We start from the raw sequence: 15,853 nt of genomic DNA, 5'->3' as shown, positions 1-15,853 counted from the left end.
ACCTGTGCCCCGTGTCATCACCTGTGTCCCGTGTCATCACCTGTGCCCTGTGTCACCACCTGCACCATCACCTGTGCCCCGTGTCACCACCTGCACCATCACCTGTGCCCCGTGTCATCACCTGTGTCCCGTGTCATCACCTGTGCCCCGTGTCACCACCTGTGCCCCGTGTCATCACCTGTGTCCCGTGTCATCACCTGTGCCCTGTGTCACCACCTGTGCCCCGTGTCACCACCTGTGCCCTGTGTCACCACCTGTGCCCCGTGTCACCACCTGTGCCCCGTGTCATCACCTGTGCCCTGTGTCACCACCTGTGCCCCGTGTCACCACCTGTGCCCTGTGTCACCACCTGTGCCCCGTGTCATCACCTGTGCCCCGTGTCACCACCTGTGCCCTGTGTCACCACCTGTGCCCCGTGTCACCACCTGTGCCTCGTGTCATCACCTGTCCTACACCTGCACGGTGCCCAGTTCTCCTCCCTCCTGGGGAAAAACCATCCAAGGAAAAACCATCCAAGGAAAAACCATTCCCACCCCACTGGATCACCCGGGCAGCGCTCAAAACCAGGCAAGCCAGGCTTAGAGCCCAGGCGGGAAGTGCAGAAGGAGCCCCCAGGTGTGCAGCACCTGTCCCCGGCACCGGCGCCACCCGTGCCACACCCCAAAGCCCACCCCGAGCAGAAGGACGTGGCGGTGTCACCTCGGGGGCGGGGAGGGCGGGGGTCCCGCGGGGGTCCCGCGCTCACCTCCAGCTCCGCGATGATCCGATCCTCATCATCATCGTCCTTGATGGCCGAGGCGATGATGGGCGGGGTGGAGGCGGGCCGGACCACCTCGGACACCGTCCGCCTCAGCTTCACCTGCGGCTTCTGCGGCTCCAGCTCCTCCGACTCCGCCTTCTGCCGGGACAGCGGGGCCGTGAGGGCCGGGGGACAGCGGGGACAGCGGGGACAGCGGGGACAGCGGGGACAGCGGGGACAGCGGGGCCGTGAGGGCCGGGGGACAGCGGGGGACAGCGGGGACAGCGGGGACAGCGGGGGACAGCGGGGACAGCGGGGCCGTGAGGGCCGGGGGACAGCGGGGACAGCGGGGACAGCGGGGACAGCGGGGCCGTGAGGGCCGGGGGACAGCGGGGACAGCGGGGACAGCGGGGGACAGCGGGGACAGCGGGGACAGCGGGGCCGTGAGGGCCGGGGGACAGCGGGGGACAGCGGGGACAGCGGGGGACAGCGGGGACGGGGGGAACAGCGGGGACAGCGGGGACAGCGGGGGACAGCGGGGGACAGCGGGGGACAGCAGGGACAGCGGGGGACAGCGGGGGACAGCGGGGACAGCGGGGGACAACGGGGACAGCGGGGGACAGCGGGGGACAGCGGGGGACAGCGGGGACAGCGGGGGACAGCAGGGACTCTGGTGGGCAGCGGGGGATGCCGGGGGACACCGAGGGAACACTGCGGGACACCAAAGGACACTGGGGGACACCGAGGGACACTGAAGGACACCGAGGGATACCGAGGGACACCGGGGGACACCGGAGGACACCGGATGACACCACACCGCTCTCTCCAGCCCAGCGGCCATCCCTACCTTCATGAAGCCGGGCTCCTTCTTGCTGGTGACAATGACCTCGCCGCTGCGGGTCGTGGTCAGCCCGTGCGAGGAGGGGAAGCTCCGGCGGGGCGGGGGAGGCGGCGGGGACTTGGAGGGTTTCTCGGTGCGGTACCGCGGCACCGTCAGCTCGTCTGGGCACAAAGGGGGCCGTGAGGGCCCTGTCCCTCCCATCCAACCCCCCCCCCCCCCGACTCGGGGACACCCCCAGCGTCCCCTCCCTGCCCGGCCCGTACCTGAGCCCCGGCGGCCGTTGGGGTCCCCTTTGCCCCCCGATTTGGGGGCGTGCTGTGCCTTGGAGGGTTTGTGCTCGGGCGTGGAGGCGGCGCTGCCGCTGCCCGGGGTTTGTTTGTGCTTGGCGGCGAATTCCAGGTCGGGGATGGCCTTCATGAGCTCGGCCTGGGTCTCCTCCAGGAGCCGGTTGATGTCCTTGGCGCTGTACTGGGTGAGCGCCGCCCGCTTCTCCTCCCAGTCGCGCTCGGCCGCCTGCGGACACAGAGCCCGCTCCAGCCCCGTCCCTGCCGGGCAGGACGTGACCCGCAGCCCTGGGACACCCCCGAACCCGCTGGGAAGGGTTGGAGGGTGGCGGACAGCACATTTTTACCCCCATCCCCACATAATTTCCCCAAATTTCCCCACCCTCCCAGGCGGCAGAGGCGCTCCCACGCGAGGAGGAGCGGGATGGGCGCCGCTCCCTTTGCCATTTTCACCTTCCGGAGGATTCCCCAAAAAAACCGGGCCGTGCCGGGCTCTCACCTCCACCGACACCGCTTTGTCCACGCTTTTCTTGCTGGGGGTCTCGGGCCCCGTTTGGGTCTTGGCGGGCACCATCTCCGGGGCTCGGGAGGGGTTATTGCTCTTGCCGGGGTGGCTCTGGGGCTGCGGGGGGCTGTGCCCGAAGCCGGGCATCCCCAGGGGGTCGGGGGCGGCCGTCAGGTGGTGCAGGCTCACGGGAGGGCTGGTGGGCATCTCCAGCTCCAGCCCTTTGCTGAAATCCGTCTCCGGGGCCACCTTCTTGGGCGACTGGCTCAGGCTGCTCGGGGAGCTCCACACGCCCTCCTCCACTTGCCTGGGAGGGAGCGGAGACACTGAGGGAGGGGCGCAAAATCCGGGTTTCCCCCAAATCTGAGGTGCTCCGAGCACCCCGGGTTCGAAGGGAAATCCAGGAAACCCTGGAGCATCCCAGTGCAAACGCACAAATCCAGGAAATCCTGAAGAAATGGGTTGGGATTGGTGAAGTTTTTGGGAAGAGCTCTGCCTGCCCACGCTGATGGCAGGAATTGGGATCCATCCAAACCCTTCCCTTTCCCGGCTGGAAGTGCCCTTGGGATTGATCACCTGTGCCCCATGTCACCACCTGTGCCCTGTGTCATCACCTGTGCCCCATGTCACCACCTGTGCCCTGTGTCATCACCTGTCCCACACCTGCACGGTGCCCAGTTCTCCTCCCTCCTGGGGAAAAACCATCCAAGGTTTCCCAACTTTCCAACTTTCCAACTTTCCCGGCTGGAAGTGCCCTGGGATTGATCCCTTTCCCGGCTGGAAGTTCCCTTGGGATTGATCCCTTTCCCGGCTGGAAGTTCCCTTGGGATTGATCCCTTTCCCGGCTGGAAGTTCCCTGGGATTGATCCCTTTCCCGGCTGGAAGTTCCCTTGGGATTGATCCCTTTCCCAGCTGGAAGTTCCCTTGGGATTGATCCCTTTCCCGGCTGGAAGTTCCCTTGGGATTGATCCCTTTCCCTGCTGGAAGTTCTCTTGGGATTGATCCCTTTCCCAGCTGGAAGTTCTCTGGGATTGATCCCTTTCCCGGCTGGAAGTTCCCTTGGGATTGATCCCTTTCCCGGCTGGAAGTTCCCTTGGGATTGATCCCTTTCCCGGCTGGAAGTTCCCTGGGATTGATCCCTTTCCCGGCTGGAAGTTCCCTTGGGATTGATCCCTTTCCCAGCTGGAAGTTCCCTTGGGATTGATCCCTTTCCCGGCTGGAAGTTCCCTTGGGATTGATCCCTTTCCCTGCTGGAAGTTCTCTTGGGATTGATCCCTTTCCCAGCTGGAAGTTCTCTGGGATTGATCCCTTTCCCGGCTGGAAGTTCCCTTGGGATTGATCCCTTTCCCGGCTGGAAGTTCCCTTGGGATTGATCCCTTTCCCGGCTGGAAGTTCCCTTGGGATTGATCCCTTTCCCGGCTGGAAGTTCCCTGGGATTGATCCCTTTCCCAGTTGGAAGTTCCCTTGGGATTGATCCCTTTCCCAGCTGGAAGTTCCCTGGGATTGATCCCTTTCCCGGCTGGAAGTGCCCTGGGATTGATCCCTTTCCCAGCTGGAAGTTCCCTGGGATTGATCCCTTTCCCGGCTGGAAGTTCCCTGGGATTGAGGAATTTGTAGGGATGATCTCTGCGTGATCCCGCGGGTTGATTTCCCTGGAAAAACCGGGCTGGAATTGAGCGATCCCAATCCCCCGGCAGGGCCGGGAGCATCCCCAGAGGTTTCCCAGTGGGATGGGGCAGGTAAAATCCACCCGGCAGCGGCTCCGGGAGAGGATTTTCCTCTGGGAGAGGATTTTCCCCTGGCAGAACAACTCCCTGCTCCTCGGGAAAGAGGTTTCTGCTGATTCCAGGGGCTGTGTCTCCAGCCCGGTGTAAAATCCCGCTTTTTTTTCCAAGGAAAAATGAGGTTTGTGTCAAAAGAGAGGGTCCCAAACACACCTGGGAAGGACTGAGAGTGTTCTGGGGGCTTTTAGGGGTGCCAAAGCCGATTTTGGGGTGATTTCAGGGGAAATTTTGGGGGTGCCAAAGCTGATTTTGGAATGATTTCAGGTGATCTGGGCTTTTTTGGGGGGGCAGTTCGAGACTGCTTTAGGGGGTGATTTTAGGGGTGACTTTGGAACGATTTCTGGTTATTTTGAGGTTTTTGGGGGGCAATCCTAGGCTGCTTTAGAGGGTGATTTTAGGAGCGATTTTGGAACGATTTGGGTTATTAAGGTTTTTTTGGGGTACAATTCTAGATTGCTTTAGGCCGTGATTTTAGGGGCGATTTTGGGGATGCCAAAGCCGATTTTGGAATAATTTCAGGTGATTTGGGGTTTTTTTGGAGGGGGCAATTCTGGACCGCTTTAGGGGTTGATTTTAGAGGCGATTTTGGGTTGATTGGGGGTGATTCGGGGGGGGCTCACCTGCGGATCTGGGCCAGGGTGTCGGTGACGGTCTTGCAGCGCTTGAGGAGCCCGTCCAGGCGGTTGGGCTCCTCCTTGAGGAACTTGACGGCCTCCACCTCCACCCGCAGCACCACCCGCATCTTGCTCTGCAGGCCGGGGAACTGGGCTGCCAGGGGACACCGGTGTCACCGCCTGGCACTGCCGGTGTCACAGCCTGGCACTGCCGGAGTCACCCCCTGGCACTGCCGGTGTCACCTCCTGGCACTGCCGGTGTCACCGCCTGGCACTGCTGTGTCACCTCCTGGCACTGCTGTGTCACCGCCTGGCACTGCCGGTGTCACCGCCTGGCACTGCCGGTGTCACTGCCTGGCACTGCCGGAGTCACCCCCTGGCACTGCCGGTGTCACCCCCTGGCACTGCCGGTGTCACAGCCTGGCACTGCTGTGTCACCTCCTGGCACTGCTGTGTCACCCCCTGGCACTGCTGTGTCACCTCCTGGCACTGCCGGTGTCACCGCCTGGCGCGGCTGTGTCACCCCCTGGCACTGCCGGTGTCACCTCCTGGCACTGCTGGTGTCACCCCCTGGCACTGCCGGTGTCACAGCCTGGCACTGCTGTGTCACCTCCTGGCACTGCTGTGTCACCCCCTGGCACTGCTGTGTCACCTCCTGGCACTGCCGGTGTCACCGCCTGGCGCGGCTGTGTCACCCCCTGGCACTGCCGGTGTCACCCCCTGGCACTGCCGGTGTCACCTCCTGGCACTGCCGGTGTCACCTCCTGGCACTGCTGTGTCACCCCCTGGCACTGCTGTGTCACCTCCTGGCACTGCTGTGTCACCTCCTGGCACTGCCGGTGTCACTGCCTGGCACTGCTGTGTCACCTCCAAGCACTGCCGGTGTCACCTCCTGGCACTGCTGTGTCACCTCCTGGCACTGCTGTGTCACCTCCTGGCACTGCCGGTGTCACCTCCTGGCACTGCCGGTGTCACCCCCTGGCACTGCCGGTGTCACCCCCTGGCACTGCCGGTGTCATCGCCTGGCACTGCTGTGTCACCTCCTGGCACTGCCGGTGTCACCTCCTGGCACTGCCGGTGTCACCCCCTGGCACTGCCGGTGTCACCCCCTGGCACTGCCGGTGTCACCCCCTGGCACTGCTGTGTCACCCCCTGGCACTGCCGGTGTCACCACCTGGCACTGCCAGTGTCACCTCCTGGCACTGCCGGTGTCACCTCCTGGCACTGCCGGTGTCACCGCCTGGCACTGCTGTGTCACCTCCTGGCACTGCCGGTGTCACCTCCTGGCACTGCTGTGTCACCTCCTGGCACTGCCGGTGTCACCCCCTGGCACTGCCGGTGTCACCCCCTGGCACTGCCGGTGTCACCGCCTGGCACTGCTGTGTCACCCCCTGGCACTGCCGGTGTCACCGCCTGGCACTGCCGGTGTCACCGCCTGGCACTGCTGTGTCACCGCCTGGCACTGCCGGTGTCACCTCCTGGCACTGCCGGTGTCACCCCCTGGCACTGCTGTGTCACTGCCTGGCACTGCTGGTGTCACCTCCTGGCACTGCCGGTGTCACCTCCTGGCACTGCTGTGTCACCGCCTGGCACTGCCGGTGTCACCTCCTGGCACTGCTGTGTCACCGCCTGGCACTGCCGGTGTCACTGCCTGGCACTGCTGTGTCACCTCCTGGCACTGCCGGTGTCACCTCCTGGCACTGCCGGTGTCACCTCCTGGCACTGCCGGTGTCACCGCCTGGCACTGCTGTGTCACCTCCTGGCACTGCCGGTGTCACCTCCTGGCACTGCTGTGTCACCTCCTGGCACTGCTGTGTCACCTCCTGGCACTGCCGGTGTCACCTCCTGGCACTGCTGTGTCACCCCCTGGCACTGCCGGTGTCACCGCCTGGCACTGCCGGTGTCACTGCCTGGCACTGCCGGTGTCACTGCCTGGCACTGCTGTGTCACCCCCTGGCACTGCCGGTGTCACCCCCTGGCACTGCTGTGTCACCCCCTGGCACTGCCGGTGTCACCCCCTGGCACTGCCGGTGTCACCCCCTGGCACTGCTGTGTCACCGCCTGGCACTGCCGGTGTCACCTCCTGGCACTGCTGTGTCACCTCCTGGCACTGCCGGTGTCACCTCCTGGCACTGCTGTGTCACCACCTGGCACTGCCGGTGTCACTGCCTGGCACTGCCGGTGTCACCTCCTGGCACTGCCGGTGTCACCTCCTGGCACTGCTGTGTCACCCCCTGGCACTGCCGGTGTCACCTCCTGGCACTGCTGTGTCACCCCCTGGCACTGCCGGTGTCACTGCCTGGCACTGCTGTGTCACCCCCTGGCACTGCTGTGTCACCTCCTGGCACTGCTGTGTCACCGCCTGGCACTGCCGGTGTCACCTCCTGGCACTGCCGGTGTCACCCCCTGGCACTGCTGTGTCACCTCCTGGCACTGCTGTGTCACCTCCTGGCACTGCCGGTGTCACCTCCTGGCACTGCTGTGTCACCTCCTGGCACTGCTGTGTCACCTCCTGGCACAGCCGGTGTCACTGCCTGGCACTGCTGTGTCACCCCCTGGCACTGCTGTGTCACCTCCTGGCACAGCCGGTGTCACTGCCTGGCACTGCTGTGTCACCCCCTGGCACTGCTGTGTCACCTCCTGGCACTGCTGTGTCACCTCCTGGCACTGCTGTGTCACCGCCTGGCACTGCCAGTGTCACCTCCTGGCACTGCCGGTGTCACCGCCTGGCACTGCTGTGTCACCTCCTGGCAGTACCGGGAGAGGCGCTGGGGGGATCCTGGGGGTGCTCCCCGCAAATCCAGGGGTGCAAAACCCTCAAATCCAAGGACAGGGAAATCCTGGAGCATCCCGGGTGCAAATCCAGGGAATCCTGGAACATCCCGAGTGCAAATCCAGGAAATCCTGGAGCATCCCAGTGCAAACACACAAATCCAGGGGCAGGGAAAACCTGGAGCATCCCAGGTGTCAATACCCAAATCCAGGGAATCCTGGAGCATCCCGGGTGCAAATCCAGATCCAGGAAATCCTGGAACATCCCAGGTGCCAATACCCAAATCCAGGGAATCCTGGAGCATCCCGGGTGCAAAGAGAAATCCAGGGAATCCTGGAGCATCCCAGTGCAAACACACAAATCCAGGGAATCCTGGAGCATCCCAGGCGCAAATCCACGAAATCCTGGAGCATCCCGGGTGTCAATCCAGGAAATCCTGGAGCATCCCAGGTGCAAATCCAGATCCAGGGAATCCTGGAGCATCCCGGGTGCAAGCACACAAATCCAAGGGCGGGGAAAACCTGGAGCATCCCAGGTGCCAATACCCAAATCCAGGGGCAACAAAAAACCTGGAGAATTCCTGATGCAAACACAAATCCAGGACATCCTGGAGCATCCCAGGTACAAATCCAGGACATCCTGGAGCATCCCAGGTACAAATCCAGGACATCCTGGAGCATCCCAGGCAGGGATGGAGCAGGGAAATGCCGGAAGGCTCCTCTTGCCCCCTCCCAAAGCCCCCTCCTCACCTTTCAGGTCCGTCAGGGTCTCCCCCAGCTGCTTGAGCACCACAGCCTTTTCCTCCAGCTCCTGCACCGGGATCAGCCGGTGGTTGTGCGCCAGATCCTTCTGGATCTTCTCCACGGACTTCTCCAGGTCACTGGGAGGGCAGGGGGAGGGCAGGGGGGTCACTGGGGGTCACTGAGAGGCACTGGGGGGCACTGGGGGGTCACTGCTGTGTCAGGAGGGTGGGGAACCCCGAGGGTGGCAGGTGCCCAGTGGGAGAGGGGAACTCCGGGCTGGGGACCCCTCCTCACTCGGGGGCGTGGCCACTGCGTGGGGACCCCCCTCATTTGGGGACGTGGCCACTGCAGGAACCCCTCCTTATTCAGGGACACGGTCACTGCCAGGGGACCCCTCCTCACTCAAGGACGTGGCCATTGAATTGGGACCCCCCTCATTCAGGGACCCCCCTCATTTGGGGATGTGGTCACTGCAGGGACCCCCCCTTGTTGAGGGCCAAGCCCCGGCCCGGGGAAGCCGTGCCACACCTGGGGAGGCTCTGCACCCCTGCCCAACCCGGGGAAGCTCCGAGCCCCTTCCCGGGGAAGCTCCGAGCCCCTTCCTGGGAAGGCTCCGAGCCCCTTCCCGGGAAGGCTCCGAGCCCCTTCCCGGGAAGGCTCCGTGTCCCTTCCCGGGGAAGTTCCGAGCCCCTTCCCGGGGAAGCTCCGTGTCCCTCCCCGGGGATGATCTCCACCCCCGCCCGGCCCGGGAACGCTCCGTGTCCCTTCCCGGGGACGCTCCGTGTCCCTTCCCGGGGACGCTCCGTGTCTCTTCCCGGGGATGATCTCCACCCCCGCCCAGCCCGGGAACGCTCCGTGTCCCTTCCCGGGGACGCTCCGTGTCCCGGCCCGGGGACGCTCCGTGTCCCGGCCCGGGGAAGCTCCGCGGCCCTGCCCGGCCCCTGCCCGGGCTCACTTGAGCTGCTGGGTGATCAGCTCTTCCTCGTTGAGGTAGCGGAGCCTCTCCTCCTCCACCAAGCTGCGCTGGCGCTGCAGAGGGTCCTCGTGCTTGCGCATCGTGTCCGTCACCCGCACGCTGATCTCCGTCTCCGTCCGCCGCAGCAGCGTCTTCACCGTCTCCTGGTTCTGCAGCTGCGGGGAGCAGGAGGAGGAGGAGGAGGAGGAGGGGGTCAGGCTGGGAGAGACCCCCCCAAGATGGGAAATGGGGAATGGGGAATGGGGAATGGGGAATGGGGGATGGGGAATGGGAAATGGGGAATGGGAATGGGAATGGGGAATGGGGAATGGGGAGTGGGGAATGGGGAATGGGGAGTGGGGAATGGGAATGGGGAGTGGGGAATGGGGAATTGGGAGTGGGGAATGGGGAATGGGGAGTGGGGAGTGGGGAGTGGGGAGTGGGGAAAGGGGAATGGGAATGGGGAATGGGAATGGGAATGGGAATGGGAATGGGAATGGGAATGGGAAATGGGGAATGGGAATGGGGAATGGGGAATGGGGAGTGGGGAATGGGAAAGGGGGAATGGGGAATGGGGAAAGGGAGCAGCCCTGAGCTGGGCGCGGGGAGGGATCCCTGGGGTTCCAGTGAGGAGGGATCCACTGGCTCAGTGTGGGGAAGGATCCCTGAGCTTGGATCCGGGAAGGATTCCTGGCCCGGATTTGGGAAGGATCCCTGAGTTTGGATTCAGGGAAGGTTCCCTCAGCTCGGATCCAGACAGGACCCCCGAGCTCGGATTTGGGCAGGACCCCCGATCTCAGCTCCGGGCAGGCCCCCCGAGCTCTCCGCACCTCTCCCACCACTCCCACCCCATTTCCCTCCCGTCCCCCAGCAGGAGCCGCTCCCAGCCGGGCTGTCTCTCACCTGCAGTTTCCGCAGCTGCTGCAGCTGGTTGCGGAGCTCGCTGGCGTTCTGCTGCAGGTCGTGCAGGTGCAGCTGCATGTGCAGCCGGGTGACGGCCGTGGGCTGTCCCGCGGGGGTGCTGCTGGCCGAGGGCGGCGGTGGCGCTGGCACCGGGGTCCCCATCCCGCTGCGGCTCGTGGCTGCCCGGGGACAAGCGGAGGATGCTGAGGGCGATGCCGGACCCAGAGCCCACCCCGGGTCACCCCTGGATCAGGGGGGTTCTGCAGAGCCCACCCCGGGTCACCCCAGGGTCGGGAGGGTCCTGCAGGGGTCACTCACACGCTGACGGGGGGGTCCCGCCGTTGGTGGCTTCGGTCTTCTCGCTGCAACGAGAGGAGGGGCTCAGCTCGGGCCGGCCGGGGTCGGGGTCCCCTGGGAGGGGGACAGACCCCTCCCAGGAGGGACATCCCGGGGGTCCCACACCTGCCCTCCCTCACCTGGGGGTCTCGGCCTCGGAGCCGCGGAGCAGCGCGCTCTGCACCAGCCCGGTCAGGCTGGCGATCTGCTTCTCCATGGCTTCCATCCGCTCCCTGCGCCGGGAACAGCCGGGGGGGGACGGATCAGGGGCTGGGTCTGCCCCCCCGGGCTGGGTCTGCACCCCCGGGCTGGGTCTGCACCCCCGGGTACCCCCGGGCTGGATCTGCCACCCTGGACACCCCCCGGGCTGGGTCTGCACCCCCGGGCTGGGTCTGCACCCCCGGGTACACCCGGGCTGGATCTGCCACCCTGGACATCCCCCGGGCTGGGTCTGACACCCCATCCCTGCCACCCCGGGTACCCCCCAGGCTGGGTCTGCCACCCTGGGCACCCCCGGCTGCTCCTGCACCCCATCCCTGCTCCCCCGGGCTGGATCTGCCCCCCCGGGCACCCCCGGGCTGGGTCTGACACCCTGGGAACCCCCGACACCCCCGGGCTGCTCCTGCACCCCATCTCTGCCACCCCGGACACCCCACGGCTGCTGCTGGCCCTACTGTCACCCCATCCCTGCCGCCCCGGGGCTTGGGGACACGGCTGTCACCAGCAGCTCCCACTCTCCTCGTTCCCTCTCTGCGCTCTCACCCAGCCTCACCCGCTGCCTCACTCCCCATCCCGCCACCTCCACCGGGGCAGCGCCTTCCTCTGCTCCTCCTCCTCTGCTCCTCCAAAACCCCCGGCGCAGCCAAGCCCGGACCCCCATCCCTCCTCTCACCTGGTCTCCGTGTCCTTGGCCGGTCCGGGCGATCCGAAGCCCGAGAGCGGCCGCTCTCCGGGGCCGGGGAACATCTCGGGGGGCCCGGACGAGCTGGGGTTGCGCGTTTTGCCCACGGGGCCGTCCATGAAGACGGAGGAGCAGGAATCCTTGCGGAAGGACTGCCGCACGGGCGAGGAGCGGCTCGGCGGGCCCGAGTAAGGGCTGTGCGGGCTCTGCCCGGGCTCCACCATCTTCTGCGGGGACGAGGGCGGCATTCGGAATCCCAGCCCGGGGCCGTACGTGTCGCTGTAGATGGGCGCGTTGGGCTTGTACAAACTGTCCTCCAGCTCCGACTGCAGCGCGGCCGCCGAGTAGGTGCTGAGTGACCGCACCGAGCCCCGCTTGTAGAGCCCCCCGGAGTAGCCGAACGGGTCCCCCATGCCCGCCAGGGACTGCGTGGAGGTGATGCTGAGCCGCCCTTCGTGCACCATCCCGTAAGGATCGGCGTACAGCCCCTCGTTCTTCACCAGCACCACGTTCTTGCCCGCCAGGTCCTCGTCCGGCTTCACGTCTCGGCGCTCCAGGATGGCGCTGGGGCTGGGGGACACGCCCGGGGCCGGGGGGAGGCTGGACAGGCGCTCGCCGTGGTGCACCGGGCTACCGGCGTACGAGGGCGGGCGACCGCCGCTGTAGGACATGCGGGAGCGGGACGGCGACGAGGACTGCAGCACGGGCGGGGGGGAACCGGAGGCCAGGTGGGAGGCCGGGGAGATGTTGTTGAGCCGGCGGGTGGGAGAGGATTCCCGGGAAGTGTAGACCATCTCCCGCTGCGGGAATAGGGCGGGAGGGTGAGCGCGGAGTGAGCCCTGCCCTGCTCTGCCCTCCGGCGCCTTGGCAAACCCTTCCCTTGGAGGGCGAGGAGGAACGGCTGAGGGAGCTGGGGATGTTTATCCTGGAGGAAAGGAGGCTCAGAGGTGACCTCAGCACTCCACAATTCCCTGAAATGGTTGTGGCCAGGTGGGGTCGGGCTCTTTCTCCAGGAGCAGCTGGCAGAGCGGGAGCGCGCAGCCTTAAAATTTAGGGGGGATATCGGGAAAAAGTTTTTTACGGGAAGGGTGAGGAAGTACTGGAATGTTCTGCCCGGGGAGGTGTGGAGTCAGCAGCCCTGGGGTGTTTATAAAAGACTGGATGTGCCGTGGTTTAGTTGAGGTGTTAGGGCTGGGAGGGACTCGGTCTTAGAGGTCTCTTCCAACTCTGGGATTCTGGGATTCTGGGATTTTGGGATTCTGGGATTTGGGGATTCTGGGATTTTGGGATTCTGTGGCTTGGGGTTCTGGGATTCTGTGGTTCTGGGATTCTGTGGTTCTGGGATTCTGTTATTCTGGGGTTCTGTGGTTTTGGGATTCTGTGGTTCTGGGATTTTGGGATTCTGTGGTTCTGTGATTTTGGGATTCTGTGGTTCTGGGATTTTGGGATTCTGTGATTCAGTGGTTCTCCTATTCTGGGATTCTGTTATTTTGGGATTCTGGGGATCTGGGGTTCTGTTATTCTGGGATTTTGGGATTCTGTGGTTCTGGGATTCTGTTATTTTGGGATTCTGGGGTTCTGTGATTTTGGGATTCTGTGGTTCTGGGATTCTGTTATTTTGGGATTCTGGGGTTCTGTGATTCCCACCCAGCAGCGGGGTGATTTATCCTGATGATTGATTTACCCCCATGAATTACCCCCATGAATTAATTCCCTAAACCCCACCTTTTCAACCCCGCTGTCAGCCCCCAACCAGCACTGGAAGCAGGCAGGATAAATCCCAGCCACACACCATCCATTCCCAGTTTCTCCTGCTTCCTCTCCTTCCTGCTCCCGCTCCCCCAGGTCCCGCCACCCTCCCGGGCTGTCCCCGTGTCCCCTCTCACCCTCAGGTCGCCGTTGGTGATGTGAGAGGCTGGGAAGGAGGCGTAGAGCGGCTCTTTCCGGTAGATTTTAATGATGCTCCTGTCCTGGATGTCCCTGGAAGCGGAGACAGAGCCTGAAAAACCCCATCTCCGCACCCACCACCCCCTTTCCCCTTCATCCCACAGATCTCCCGGCTCGGGATGGGTTTCCAGGCGGGATTTGAGCTGCTCACCGGACATCCTCCAGCTCGTAGAAGACGTTTCGGGACTCGTCCTTGATGAGGATGGCGGTGTTGGGGGATTTGAGCATGCCCATGGTGAGCTTCTGCGGGAACATGTGGACGATGAGGGCGTGCAGGGTGTCCATGCTGCTGATCTCGTGCGTGATGTGCACCCGCCTGGTCTCGTCCCCGAACTGCAGGAACAGCACCCCTGGCAGCACAGGGAGCACCCCAGAGTCAGGCCTGGCCCTGCCCCTTCTCCAAAGGGGTGACAGGGACGGCCTGGAGGGCTCCGGGGCAGCTGGAAAAAAATGGGGTTGGGGAGGTCTGGCCACCCAATTTTGTTGTGGTGATGGGGGAAGGTTTTGGGGTACCCCCAAAAAAATGGATTTGGGGAGCTCTGGCCACCCAATTTTGTTGTGGTGATGGGGGAAGGTTTTGGGGTACCCAAAAAAATGGGTTTGGGGAGGTCTGGTCATCCAACTTCGTCCTGGTGATGGGGGAAGGTTTTGGGGTACCCCCAAAAAACTGTGTTTGGGGAGCTCTGGCCATCCAACCTCGTCCTGATGATGGGGGAAGGCTTTGGGGTACCCCAAAAAAATGGATTTGGGGAGCTCTGGCCACCCAATTTTGTCCTGGTGATGGGGGAAGGTTTTGGGGTACCCCCAAAAAATGGGGTTGGGGAGGTCTGGCCATCCAACCTTGTCCTGGTGATGGGGGAAGGTTTTGGGGTACCCAAAAAACTGGGTTTGGGGAGGTCTGGCCATCCAACCTCGTCCTCGTGATGGGGGAAGGTTTTGGGGTACCCTAAAAAAATGGATTTGGGGAGCTCTGGCCACCCAATTTTGTTGTGGTGATGGGGGAAGGTTTTGGGGTACCCAAAAAACTGGGTTTGGGGAGGTTTGGCCACCCAGCCTCGTTCTGGTGATGGGGGAAGGTTTTGGGGTACCCCAAAAAACTGGGTTTGTGGAGCTCTGGCCACCCAATTTTGTCCTGGTGATGGTGGAAGATTTTGGTGCATCCAAAAAAGGGTTTGGGGGAGCTCTCACCACCCAATTTCACCCTGGCGAAGGTGGAAGTTTTTGGGGTACCCAAAAAACATGGACTGGGGGATCTCTCCCCACTCAACCTTGTCCTGCTGAGGGGAGGTGTCCCTAGAGAGCTCCAGGGCACCCAAAAAAATGGGTTTAGGGATCTCTCACCACCCGACCTCATCCTGGTGAGGGTGGAAGGTTTTGGGGTACCCAAAAAAATGGGATTGGGAGATTTCTGGCCACCCAATTTCACCCTGGTGAAGATGGAAGGTTCTGGGGCATCCAAAAAAATGGCTTGGGGGAGCCAACATCCCCCTGGTGAAGGTGAAAGGTTTTGGGGTCCCCAAACAAAGGGGTTGTGGGGATCGCTGACCACCCAACCTCATCCTGGTGAGGGTGGAAGGTTTTGGGGTTCCCAAAAAAAGAGGTTGGGGATCTCTGACCACCCAACCTCGCCCTGCTGAAGGCACCCTGAGGTTCCTCCCGCTCCTCCCGGGGTTTTTTGGGCGGCTGGAGGTCAATCCCCCCACTCTTCCTGCGGAGGTTTTGGTGCCGGGGGTACCTGGGGAGCGCAGCTTGGTCTGGCTGGCGGAGCGGGACAGCGGCAGGCTCTGCCGGAACCGGTTCATCCTGTTGAATCCCAGCGGCAGCTCCGCCTCCGACATCGTCTCCAGGGATTCGGCCGAGGCGAAGGAGAGCTTGGCTTGGTCGGCCAGGCCAGGCTGGGAGCCCTGGGAGTGCCGGGAGCTCCTGGTCTGGAACGGGACAGGGGACAGGGATGGGTGTCCCAGCAGCCCTGCGTGAGGCTGCTCCCGCTTTTCCTCGGGAATGCGGTGCCGGGATGGAGAGGCTGGTGTGGGAATTTCGGGGATTGGGGAATATCCGAGGGAGAGATCCACAGAGGTCATGGTGTCCGACCCCTGGTCATGGGACAGCCTCGGAAATCCTGCCCTGGGCCTGAGGGTGGGGCTGAGCCAGGGGATCTGTCCTCATCCCGGATCCATCCATGTCCAGGGATCCATTCATGTCCAGGGATCTCCATCCACATCCAGGGATCCATCTACACTCAGGGATCCATTCATGTCCAGGGATCTCCATCCATATCTGGGGATCCATCCACACCCAGGGATCCATTCATGTCCAGGGATCCATCCACATCTGGGGATCTCAATCCACACCCAGGGATCCATTCATGTCCAGGGATCTCCATCCACATCCAGGGATCCATCCACACCCAGGGATCCATCCATGTCCAGGGATCCATCCATGTCCAGGGATCCATCCATGTCCAGGGATCCATCCACACCCAGGGATCTCCATCCACATCCAGGGATCCATCTACACTCAGGGATCCA

General features: G+C 63.4%; 1 protein-coding gene across 5 annotated transcripts in view; it reads right to left on the bottom strand.

Annotated features, from left to right (window-relative positions):
* The window catches only part of SRCIN1 (SRC kinase signaling inhibitor 1), a 63,164-nt gene that overhangs the window by 9,319 nt on the left and 37,992 nt on the right, over window positions 1-15,853 (bottom strand). For all 5 annotated transcript variants that reach the window (XM_086864421.1, XM_086864424.1, XM_086864423.1 and 2 more), the window contains 14 exons: window positions 15,061-15,253; window positions 13,477-13,675; window positions 13,265-13,358; window positions 11,370-12,178; window positions 10,618-10,710; window positions 10,460-10,503; window positions 10,142-10,320; window positions 9,239-9,414; window positions 8,290-8,420; window positions 4,774-4,921; window positions 2,364-2,676; window positions 1,844-2,093; window positions 1,587-1,741; window positions 746-898 (listed from right to left, as the gene is read on the bottom strand). In XM_086864421.1, the coding sequence (XP_086720547.1) occupies window positions 746-898; window positions 1,587-1,741; window positions 1,844-2,093; window positions 2,364-2,676; window positions 4,774-4,921; window positions 8,290-8,420; window positions 9,239-9,414; window positions 10,142-10,320; window positions 10,460-10,503; window positions 10,618-10,710; window positions 11,370-12,178; window positions 13,265-13,358; window positions 13,477-13,675; window positions 15,061-15,253 (2,937 nt within the window). The remainder of the gene's footprint in view (window positions 1-745; window positions 899-1,586; window positions 1,742-1,843; window positions 2,094-2,363; window positions 2,677-4,773; window positions 4,922-8,289; window positions 8,421-9,238; window positions 9,415-10,141; window positions 10,321-10,459; window positions 10,504-10,617; window positions 10,711-11,369; window positions 12,179-13,264; window positions 13,359-13,476; window positions 13,676-15,060; window positions 15,254-15,853) is intronic.

This window comes from Cyanistes caeruleus, chromosome 27, assembly GCF_971803275.1.
Source record: "Cyanistes caeruleus chromosome 27, bCyaCae1.hap1.1, whole genome shotgun sequence".
In the NCBI taxonomy this organism is placed as follows: Eukaryota; Metazoa; Chordata; class Aves; order Passeriformes; family Paridae; genus Cyanistes; species Cyanistes caeruleus.
The sequence above is the reverse complement of the archived record's forward strand: the minus strand, read 5'-3'. Positions and strand labels throughout refer to the sequence as shown.